Source organism: Trichogramma pretiosum, unplaced genomic scaffold (assembly GCF_000599845.2).
Source record: "Trichogramma pretiosum strain Unisexual culture from Peru unplaced genomic scaffold, Tpre_2.0 scaffold32, whole genome shotgun sequence".
Classification (NCBI taxonomy): domain Eukaryota; kingdom Metazoa; phylum Arthropoda; class Insecta; order Hymenoptera; family Trichogrammatidae; genus Trichogramma; species Trichogramma pretiosum.
The window spans coordinates 449678-461271 of NW_019641641.1; the positions used below are offsets into that span (position 1 = coordinate 449678).

An 11594-nucleotide genomic window follows, 5' to 3' on the forward strand; every position below is an offset into this window, starting at 1 on the left:
CTCCTTCTCTTTCTTCCTCGTTTCCTCTCTCTCTCTCTCTCTCTCTCTCTCTCCCTTGCCAGCTTCAACCTGTTTCTGTATTTTTTAATAGCTTCACTTTTTCTTTTTAACAGAATACTTGTTAGACTTCATATCCACGTTAAACAGATTCCACAAAATATTTCATGAACTCTTCTCTAAGATTAATATCGAAATTACAATTATTATTTTGCTACATTTTTTATTTCATAACTTTTAAAACTTAATAATTAATGACAAATATATACTTTTTTGTAACTAAACTTCATAAGAATTCTACTCTCTAAGTGTATTTTAAACAAAAATTTGATGTTTTTCCTTTATTTCTTGAAATATATTGTAATTTTTACAGTTTATTGAAAATAAAAATTTTTATAGTTATTTATTTCTGTTGATATTACTTTTTTGCTTACATTTTTTTGTACTTAATAACTGCGTACTATATATTATAATAATATAATCTTAATAATAATATTAATATTTTAGTTCTACAGATGTGGAGAAAATTGTCCATAAAATTGTATCGGCAATTCTTTACAAAAAGTGTGATATCAATAATAACGTTTCACACAAGTTTATAAACATTGATGATACAATTTTTTATAAATTAAGTTCATTGCAGGAGAACTAGAAAAACTTTGAAATATTTCGAACTGGAACTTGGATTTGTTGCACAAATATAATGAAATGAAAACACAACATTTTTACTTATAAGTATTTTCTTTATTCGATTGAAATAAATTCTAAGATTCAGATCATTTAATGCTTGAGTATTACATTTATAATTATTTGAAGACTGAGATAAACTTATCAGACTTTATAACATTGTGGTTAGAATTATTTTCTACACTAAAATTTCATAAATTTTATTTTTATGAATACTATACTTATGAATAAACTAAATAAAAAATGAGATATTTCTTTCGACTACATAATAATGCAATTTTATTATATATTATTGCATTTACTTTAAACAGAATATTTTTTCTTGTAAAATCAAAACCTACATTTTTAATGGTTGTCTTAATTTTATAGTTCTCTGGATCATAAGAATTACAATGACTTTTTTTATTATTGTTAAAAAATCGAAGAGAATTTGATAAATGTTTTTTGAACTTAACAATCGCGTTCAAGATTACTCAGACTTTAATTTAAATTACTAAGAAATGTTAAATTATTTTACAGGTCAAAGGCTATTTTTTCCAAAAAGCAAAGGCTTGTTGGATTCGATCGCTACACATTTTACTTTCTGTCATGGATGATGTGTTAAGTGAAGTTTTGGCATTTTCTGAGTGATCTGAATCCAATTGTTCAAACATTTTAGCCGTTCGACTGACATTACCTGTTGGTATGAATCTCCTACTATACGTTGAAGGAGAATTATTCATCCTTGAAACCTCACTGTTCGCGATGACTGAAAAAAGTGGTTTTTAAATTTCTTGCATTCATAGTTACTGCTTTACATATATGTGAAGTAAATTAGTAATCAAATTACATAATTAAACTAGCTATTTATTTAGATTTTTATTTTTAATTATTAGTATTAGGAAAATGAAGCTTCGATGCATGAAAAATTGAAAAATAAGCTCAAAAAATCAAAACCAAAAACATAACAAACCTTCAAATTTAGTACTGATTTTATTGTGCCTCTTTAAAGGATTTTCAAGCAATGAATAATTACTTTCTATTTTCAATGGTATACAACTTTTTTTGTTGTCATTATCCTTATTATGTTGCAAACTACACTTATTTTTTTCGGTCAATTTTTTTTCTTCTGAAGAATCTAAACATTTTTCTTTCCTTTCTTCACTCTGTTCGTCGAAGTAATTATTTTCACTGAGTTGAGAATCGTTTGTTTTATCAAATAGTCTAGAATTTATAACACTATCTAGATTTGACACTTCTTTGGCAAGGTTTCTATTTGAAAAGTCAGCACTATGCAAGTTTACCGAATCAAATAATACTCGATTCTCTTTTTCTACATTCGTTGCATCCCCATCATTTTTTTTATTAGATAAATTTGGCGATGCTAAAATGTTATCATTTATGGTCAGACATTTGGTATCATTGTTAGTAATTTCTTCTCCGGATAAATTACTTTCTATCAATAATTCTTCTTTGTCTTTGGGGTAAATATCTACTTCTTTTATTTTAAATAGGCGTGAATTCGTCTCAGAACTTTCGTCCGTAATTGAGGTAGTTATTGTATCGAAAGTAGTTGCTTTTTCCAAATTGACTTGTTTATTTATATCTTCAGAATCTGATCGAGAAATTTCAACACCCACAGGTTTACTAGACGTAAGTGACTGTGAAGGACTACGTCGATTAGCTGTAAGGTTTGCCATGCGTCCTACAGCAACAATGGCGTTGGTGGTTTTCTGTAAGGGATGGCAAAAAAGGCAAGCACACTCTCAAACGTTAATTTATAGCGTAGTGTTAAAATATTATTAAAAACGTGACATTGGTTGAAAAACGGTTAAATTACAAACCAAATTTTCATGTCAATCTAAATTAACAAAATTACACACAAGTCAAAAAACTCAAATTATTAGTAAAAATTATAATACGAACCTGCCATTTTCTTCGGATGATGAACTTTTTCAATTTATCCGTTGGTAGTACGATACTGCTCATATTTTCTGTATGTTGTGCTAACCAAGAATGACTTAAACAAGTTTGTGCAGACATTCTCAATCTTTAAAAAAATTGTACTTAAAAATATTTTTTTCAATCAAAGGTGTATGAATAAATTAAATTCTTTGACTCACTCCTTTTTCTTTTGCAGAAGATTACTTATAAAATCTTTAGCATCTTCAGAAATAGCGTCAAAGGCTTCGTCGTCAAAATCATAATCAGCCCTTACAATATTAGCAAAAGTTTCGTGATTATTGTCTCCCATGAACGGAGACAATCCACTGAGTCTAAACATAAAAATTATTTATTTCAAATAGAAACTTTTAGTTAACTATTCAACAATACCTACAATACATAACAAATTACGCCAACGCTCCACATATCGGATTCCAAACCGATCGGATCGTAATTGATGATTTCGGGTGGAATAAATTCAGGAGTTCCTAAGTGCACTCGTGTATCTTCGCCTGGTTTAAGTATCTGTGCTAAGCCAAAATCAATGAGTTTGATCCGGTGCGACGTCCTGGTATGGCACATAATATTCTCTGGCTTTAAATCCAAGTGAACAATATTGTTTTCGTGCATGTATTTAACACCATCGCAAATTTGCCTCATGAAAATTATGCTATCTTTCTCGGTAAGCGTGAAATCATCGGCAACAACTCTTTCAAAGAGTTCTCCTCCAGATATACTAAAAAAGCAGTAATGTTTATCGCTTATAAATTAAAAATTATTTTCTATCAATTGTATTATTACTTACTATTCGGTAACCATTATTATTTCTCTTTGACTTTCAAAAGCTGCGGTGAGACGCAATAACTTGGGGTGTCGAAGTATATTCATGATTTTCATTTCATCTTTAACTTGTTGCCGATCCCGAGCCTTAATAATTTTAACTATTTTAGCCGCATAAGACTTATCATTTCTGTTGTCAACTATTCTGCGAACAATGCCAAAGCGACCTTTTCCTAGTTCTTCGTGCAACGTGTAACGTTCTGTGAAAAACTTATTGTCTTCCAAATATACTTTTTTTATGAAAAAAAGAATTGAAAAATATTAATATTTAGTTATAATAAAAAATTATTTTGTTTTTTTTTCACAAATTTGATAGCAAAAAATTATTACCATCTTTCGCGCTTTCAAAATCGTCTTCCATACTGAATTTATCTTCGATTTCAGCCACGTCAAAGAAAGGTAACTTAAAAATCTCGGACTCAGGACTGGGTTGACTAGGCCCATGTACATTGAGGGCCCGAACTCGAAAGATGTAACTGGCACCTGGCTTGAGAGCAGTAGTATTGTGGCTCAAGCGATGGCAATTCTCAGCAATAATTTGCCAATGAAGTTGACCAACGCTTCGACATTCAACGGTATATCCAGTCAATGCGCAGCCACCGTCGTAAATTGGAGATCCCCAGCTAATAGTTACGCCTAATTCTCGCCGAGTATGCAGTGTCACGATTGGTGCTTCGCTAGGCGGATAAGGAGGTCCTGCCACAAAATAAGTTATAACAAAATCAGTCAATGTGAAACATGAAGTAAATATCTATATTCAAGGAAGAAACATTCAAATTCTATTAAAATCATATTCACCCCAGCCTTCTCTGCATAATTTTACTATATACGTCATGAAATTTCAAAAAATCTTATTTAATAAGTTTCAATTAAATGGTAAGTTTAATTTGTTCACTTTTTCTCAATATCTGAAGCTTCTACTTTGAGCTAAAATTTTAATTTACTGCGTATAAAAATACTACAACTCAAATTCGTGCATGCTACGACTTTTAAGTCTACTAAAATTTCATGATACAGAGATCCTTAGGATACAAAGAGACTAAACAAAATGAACTAGTATGTATTGTGTGCCTCTTTTGAAATAAAAATTTAAAGTTAATCTCATAATTGTAGACTATTTTCGTTTCACTGACTGTAATTTTCAAAAATGTATCATGTTCGTCCTACCTTCAACAGCAACACTTGTAAATCGGCAATCGCTACCACGTTTGTTTTCAATTACAACTGCATATTTTCCAGCCTGATCAGCTGTGATGTTTATAAGTGTCAACCTTGAAATACCATCTGCAGTATGAACGAATGTTTTTTCATCGTTTTCTAATTCTCGACCCTACAAAAACCATTAATTCATCAGTGTTAACGCAAATTATTAATAAAATTTATTAGCACATTGGTACGGTTATTAAAAAGCTTGTTTAATTTGTATTTTTAATTAAACGCAAAGTTTATAATAATCAAATCTTTAAAAATTATTCGAAATTTTTACGATAAAATTAAATTTTTTAATTTTAATAACGATTTGAACGTTGAATGCAGCATGACAATTTCAAAGCGGCTTCTTTTGTCAAATTTAACAAGTAAGTAATTCAACACCCCGTCTTTAGAGACCTTTTTGTTGCGTCGCCTCTTAAGTATCAGTCAAAGAACAAACCAAGCTTTGTATCAAACGTTTCGAGTTGCAAGGTTCGTTGTGACTGGCTTAGTTATATTAACCTAATTTCTTAAAAATAATTTTATAAAATCAACTGCGTTACAGTTTAATTTTATAAATTAACTTTGGTAAAAACGAGAAATAATTTTGAAGGTAATATATGATTTGAGTAAACATATTTAAGTTTATTCATTATCAAGGTCAAACCGATTTTTTCGAGCTTTTTCGTTCAATATGATTATTTATTCAATTAATTCTTTTTTTTTAAATGATATTTCTTTTTGGTCATTATATTTTAGTATGATAAGCAACTTTTATTATATTTTATAAACATTAAAATTTAAAAATTTAACGCATTCTATCATAATCTATCATATCATAGGATATGAATAAAGACGTCTTTTTATAAGACTTATTTATTGATACATCGGTATATTCAAAAAAGTATCTATGTAAACTACTTGGCAAAATCATTAACTAATACACATGACAGGAATTGAATGCAATCAAAAGTTTTTCATCATAAAATCTTATGATTCGTACATAAACTGCGTTTTGAATCAAAAACTTACACATTCTCAATGCTATATGACGTAAAAAGTCTTATTTGCTACCAATGAATGCACTTCAAACAATACTGTAGTATTTTTTTTAAATATTAAGATAATAGTTAAAAACTTTTTTTTAATTATGACACTAAACAATTTCACTCACAACTTAAATTACTTAAAATTTAAGTAAATCCAAAAGTCAAATTTGTTACAAAACAATACAAACGCGAACTATCTTGTGATACGAGGTTAAATCACCCATTATTATGACCGAGCAGAGGCCAGCGCGTGCGCTACGACTGACTCTTGAATACTTACTAGCCGGTAGGAGAGCGACTCACGTCACGCGTTTACGATTTCTTTTCGACTCACGCGCGTGATGATATACAAATTAATACAACAAGCAACAGACCCATGATGGAATGCGCATATATATACGGTTATCCGAGCGAAGATTCTCTCGTTCAGTTGAATGAACTCACTTTCGAAAATCAATGAAACACGTTGTTTTGTGAGTGTCATAAGATCTCAAAATTGAAGCCTACTTTTTAAGATTCAAATTTTCTATTGTAATATTTTGTCTTAGTACTATTATTATTATGATTGCTCTCATTATTATTGGTATTATTATTCATATCAAATCATTGCATTGTAAAATTCACGAACATTTTTTAAAATATTTTTATTATATTTACTAACAAATGCACGAATAAAATATAAAAAAAAATTTTCAATAATCTCTTAAAAGGCTTATGCATATATGGTACATTTTTACATTGGAATTATGATTGGATATGTGAAACTTAATAGAGCTTTTTGTCTGAGTTCCCAATTGATTAAAGTGCTGCATTAATTGACCAAGAGTGACGAAATTCTAAACAATGTTCAAACGTTTCAATTGTTCAAAAAATAATAAGAGGCATTGAATAAAAATCCAAATTGAATAAATGTTATTGTAAAATTTTAATGAAGAAGTATAATCCAACAAAATGTGTTCTTTAAAGCTTTCATTAAAAATAAATCGTAACAATACTTATGAAATTCTGTTCAAGTATCATAATCTTTTTAAAAAATCCATAATATGCTATGCGAATACATTTTATTTTAAACAATATGAAACATTATAAAGAAAACATATGGTTGATATTTATTCAGGTTTTTAATAAACGTTCTAGTCTTCACGAATTTCAATATTAAAAATTTGAAAACCATAATAAATTAAGTGAAAAGCCCACTCTAATAAAAAAAAATTATTTTATTTCAATTCAACTCTATTAATTTGTTAAAATATTGAGTAAATGGTTGTTTATTGCATTTCAAGTGATTTTGAAAGATTAAATATTAATACCTATGAGATCATATAGGCAAATTACTAAAAATACAACGTTACGTATTATCTCTCATTTTATCTTTTGTATTACCGTATATACCTGTTAACACATGAGTCAGATCTATAAAAGCGCTTATCTGCAGCTTCATTAAAGATATAAAGCAATGCTTCATAACAAATTGAATCAATTCGAAAGTTTGGACTCAGTGACCAACACAAACATCTAGAGGTATAAAGTCAAGTCTTTCGTATTTTTCTGATATTAAAAAGTGTATATTTTGCAATAGTTTCATAAAAAGCCTTATTAAGCTCAAGTTTGAGTTTTAATTTCATATTGTTATTCCAATTTAACAGCTTAAATTATTAAAAATGGTTTCCCCGAGATTGGTCTTGGTTTGTGTTCTTTTGGCTGTTATTGCTGAAACACTAGCAGCCTCTCGACCAAATGATGTGATTGTTGGAGCTCGACAACCTGGAGACCGAATTATTCAACGAGAAAGAATCCTCAAAGACGCAAGTAAAATTGGAAAAAAAGTGACAGTATCTAAAACTTTTTCGGGCGACGGATTTTCAAAAATCACTCAAATTCGAGCTTTAGACCAACATACAAATGGACATGGTGCTACAGCTACTTTTCTCTCGGGTGGTGTAGGATTTAACTTCGTCACCATTAAATTCGAAAGCGAAAGATTTCGAGCAATCGATTTCGTTGTGGAACTTTATGGAAAATAATTTCCTATTTAAATTTTTATAACGATTTGAAATTATTATCATATTGTACACGAATAATTTTTTTCAAATAACAATACATTTTACGTGAAAATTTATTTTGTGTCATCATTTCAATTTTATTGCCTCATAACTAATTTAATTCTATGATTAATGAAACTAGTGCTTCACGATACTCAATACAAATATCGATATCGTATCGAAAACGATACAATAATCGATACAATACATCCCTTGACGATATCGAGATCAATACGATAGGCGAAAAAAATTTTTTTGACGATATTATTGTATCGCCGATAATTAGACGTTGATAATATCGAAAATATCGATATCGATCGATAAACGGAGGTACACTGCGTTACCATCGATTCTGTCTGATGGAACGACGGAATTTTCTATACTTGAACACGTTCCACCACTTTGTTGGACCGGACAGAATCGATGTTAACCCAGTGTGTGTAAAATATCGAAATTCTTCGGTAAATATCTATTAACGTCTCGATATCGTCGATATCGATACCGATACGATATGGATCATTTTTATTCGATACGATAATCGATAATGGGGAAATATCGATATCGTCTCGTATCGTCAAGCACTAAATGAAACAAATGATAATAACTTACTGCCCGCGTCCATATAACTGTAGGTTCAGGCCGACCTTGATAACGTATTTCCAGTGTTGCAGTAGATCCTATCATAGCTACTGTATCTTCAGGTGCAATTAATACAAGGGCGGGCACTTCGTTCGTTGATTTCATTTTTTTTTGTTTTTTTAACTGCGTAATTTTGGACTTTCTTACATCAGGGAATAATTTGTTTCCCCCATTCACTTTTTTAAAGTTGTTATTTTCGTTTGAAGAATATTTTTTCAAATTATCAGTACTATTCATTTTATGATAATTTAAATCAACGATGCAATTTTCGTTTGTATTGTAATAAATATTTGAGGCAGGAAGTTTTCCAGTTGCTTGAATATTGTCTAATTCTTTTTCTATATTTTCAATTTTCTTGTTAACAGATTTATCAATACGTTTTTTCGATAATTTTGTGAGAACATGTTGAGTTTTTGGCATTATAATAGGTGCACATAATTTTGCTTTGTTTATGTTTGGTGTAATCTTTAGTGATGTCATTTCTTCATTTTTATCTTTAATTTTTATGATACTTTCTTTCATATTATCTCTATTTCTACCAGTGATAGACAAAGATCTCAGTGATTGATTGCCTAAATTTTTATTTCTAACAGGTGATATACTTGTCGATCTTTTCTTTGTTTGACCAATAAGTTCCTTATTATCATTCCATATTTTTTTAAATCGAGGACAGCTACTAGTATTATTTCTAGATTTATTTTCTAAACTTGATGCTCGCGACTTTGCACCCAAATTATTTTTATGAACATTTAAATGTGGCATCGATAAAACTATTTTTTTGCGTTCACTGCTCTGTGTAGATCTCGTTAAACTTGAAAATCTATCTCTGGAACGTTTGAAACTATTATCACGAAGATTTGAAGGTCTTAAATGCAGCTGTGTATTAGCGCTAATGTAAAGACCTTTATTAATAGAAGCTATACAACGTATTTCCCCACAATCTTGATGCGTAACATCAGAAATTCTTAATATACTCGTTGGGCCATCTCGTTCAATCTATTTTTATGAAATTTATCGATAATTAAATGATTTAATTGGTAAAAATTTCAATCGATTTTTTACTTACTATGCAGCGATGATCATTGTGTATGCTTCTTCCATTTACTATCCAATCAATATCAACAGAGTGCTGACTTTGAATTCTGGAGCAGAAAGAGGCGGTTTCTCCTTTTGCTACGCATGCAGGCACAGGTTTTTTTGTAAAACAAAATGTCAAGTCTGATGAATGATTCTTACAATCTGTAAAAGTAAAAAGAAATATTCAAACCACTTCATCAAATAACAATCATTATTAACATTTTATCACCTTGCACAATTAATAATCCTCGGCAAAATGTTTCACCATATTGATTTTTAGCGATACAAGTGTATTCTCCAGCATCAGATTGATGAACGTTAAAAAATCTCAAAGTAATAATTCTGTCTTCATAAACAATGTATTGATGGCACTCGTTATCTGAAACCTCTCGACCGTTTTTGAGCCATTTTATCATAAATGGTGGTGTACCTAACAGACGAGTTTGAAGTTCATAAGAATTATTTTCTATAACTTTTGATTCATTCGGTAAAGTTTGTTCAAATTTCGGAGGTAATTGATCTTTTTTTGATACATCGTCCTTATCTAAAACTTCAACCTAAAAAATTTAATTTTGGATGAAGTATTATTCGTAAAACAATAAAAAACATAAGTTACTTACCTTACAACTGCTTCTTATTGAACCTAGAAAATTATTTGCTTCGCATACGTATTCGCCTGAATCATTATACTCGATATCTGATATTAGAAGTTTGGCTTTACCTTCCACAAATAATTTTTTAATTCTATTTGTACACTCAATTCTTTTTCCATTTCTAAAATAAATAAAAAATTCATTTTAACTATTTTATATGCATATTTTTATTTAACTATACTTATGCTGATTATTCTAGAGTATACATCAATTTTGGAAAATGCCTAAAATCTGAACTTATTAACATAAATAGTTCAAGAGCTCTAGTAAACTAGTAAGTAAATAAACGTAATTTGGTAGTAAGTAATTCAAAAAAGCATAATCTCGTAAACCACTTGACGAAAATTCTATTCAAAAAAGCAATGGAAACATTATTCTTTTTAAATTTTAAAGTTCTTTTAAGTTGATTTTTTTTTCAATTTTTTCGAGTAATAAGAAAATTTACCTTATAATAAAATCGTTAATTTAAATTTACCTAAACCATGATACATTTGGATTGGGCACTCCTTGAACACTGCACTGTAATTCCATTTTTCCATTAATTCGGGTAGCCGTATTCATAAGGCTCTTGCTGAAAGTTGGACGAGTACGAGGAGATGTACTGCGAGTTCTTATTCTTTGTGAAATCAATGTATTTCGATCTGCAAATAATTTCATGCGATTACAAATGTTAATCTATTGAATATATAAGTTTTAGAAAAATTTTCCGAATGCAATTCAGTTTTTCAATAATATATTTTGCTCATTGATATGAAATGGGTATTTTTGTTACTTTTTTTTTTCTAATGAACAAAAAAGAGGTGCGCTCCAGTTCATGGAATGGAAATTACTTTAACATGATAGCATTTACCTGAGTAATAAATTATTTCTGCAGGCTTTTTAATTTTTTGCAGGAAATACAACTGAGAACTCGTAATTTTAAAATTTATACTATGTAAGATTGATAATAAGATTGAAATAAGATTGAAAGTTTGATGATTATTTCTTTATTAAATGAAAATGACAAAATGACAATTAGAAAATTTAGAAAATTGAAATAAATAATGACTTATTGAAAATTGAAATTTTGGCGAATGCCACATTTAATTTTCCCAAAAAAAGTTATATGAACGTTCGACCAAACATTTCGACTAATCATGAAGCGAAGCGCAGTTTCTGGTCGACCAATAAGGTGATGAATAAAACGACTTCACATGATTTCTTTAAGAAAGGAACAAGCGAAAAAATTAAATAACTAAAGCAGCTACAAATTATCAATTCAATCTGTATCTTCAAAAAAATAACAGTAAATTATTCGCCTCTTACTAAGAATCGCTATTGAGATAATAAGTTTTACGGTCATTTACGTACTCATATACACGCCTGTAACATACAAGTTTGATCGGATAGTGAATACTGTCTTTGAAAATATGAATTTCGTAGACTTTTTCTTAACATAGCCAATTTTGTACCTATAATGAAAATTACTTAGGAAGAAAGTCATAAAATAAATCTTT

At 29.4% G+C, this 11594-nt stretch overlaps 1 protein-coding gene across 2 annotated transcripts in view; it reads right to left on the reverse strand.

The window, feature by feature from the left end:
- Positions 1-937: 937 nt before the first annotated feature.
- Positions 938-11594, reverse strand: part of LOC106652366 (myosin light chain kinase, smooth muscle-like) — a 29135-nt gene continuing 18478 nt past the window's right edge. Inside the window, exons 21-33 of one of the 2 annotated variants that reach the window (XM_023459741.1) lie at positions 10574-10739; positions 10066-10219; positions 9675-10002; positions 9435-9607; positions 8339-9364; positions 4615-4777; positions 3778-4143; positions 3413-3677; positions 3002-3343; positions 2787-2939; positions 2590-2713; positions 1637-2396; positions 938-1432 (exon numbers count right to left, since the gene is read on the reverse strand). In XM_023459741.1, the coding sequence (XP_023315509.1) occupies positions 1212-1432; positions 1637-2396; positions 2590-2713; positions 2787-2939; positions 3002-3343; positions 3413-3677; positions 3778-4143; positions 4615-4777; positions 8339-9364; positions 9435-9607; positions 9675-10002; positions 10066-10219; positions 10574-10739 (4241 nt within the window). In that variant the 3' untranslated portion in view covers positions 938-1211. The remainder of the gene's footprint in view (positions 1433-1636; positions 2397-2589; positions 2714-2786; positions 2940-3001; positions 3344-3412; positions 3678-3777; positions 4144-4614; positions 4778-8338; positions 9365-9434; positions 9608-9674; positions 10003-10065; positions 10220-10573; positions 10740-11594) is intronic. The other variant, XM_023459742.1, reaches the window with a different exon arrangement.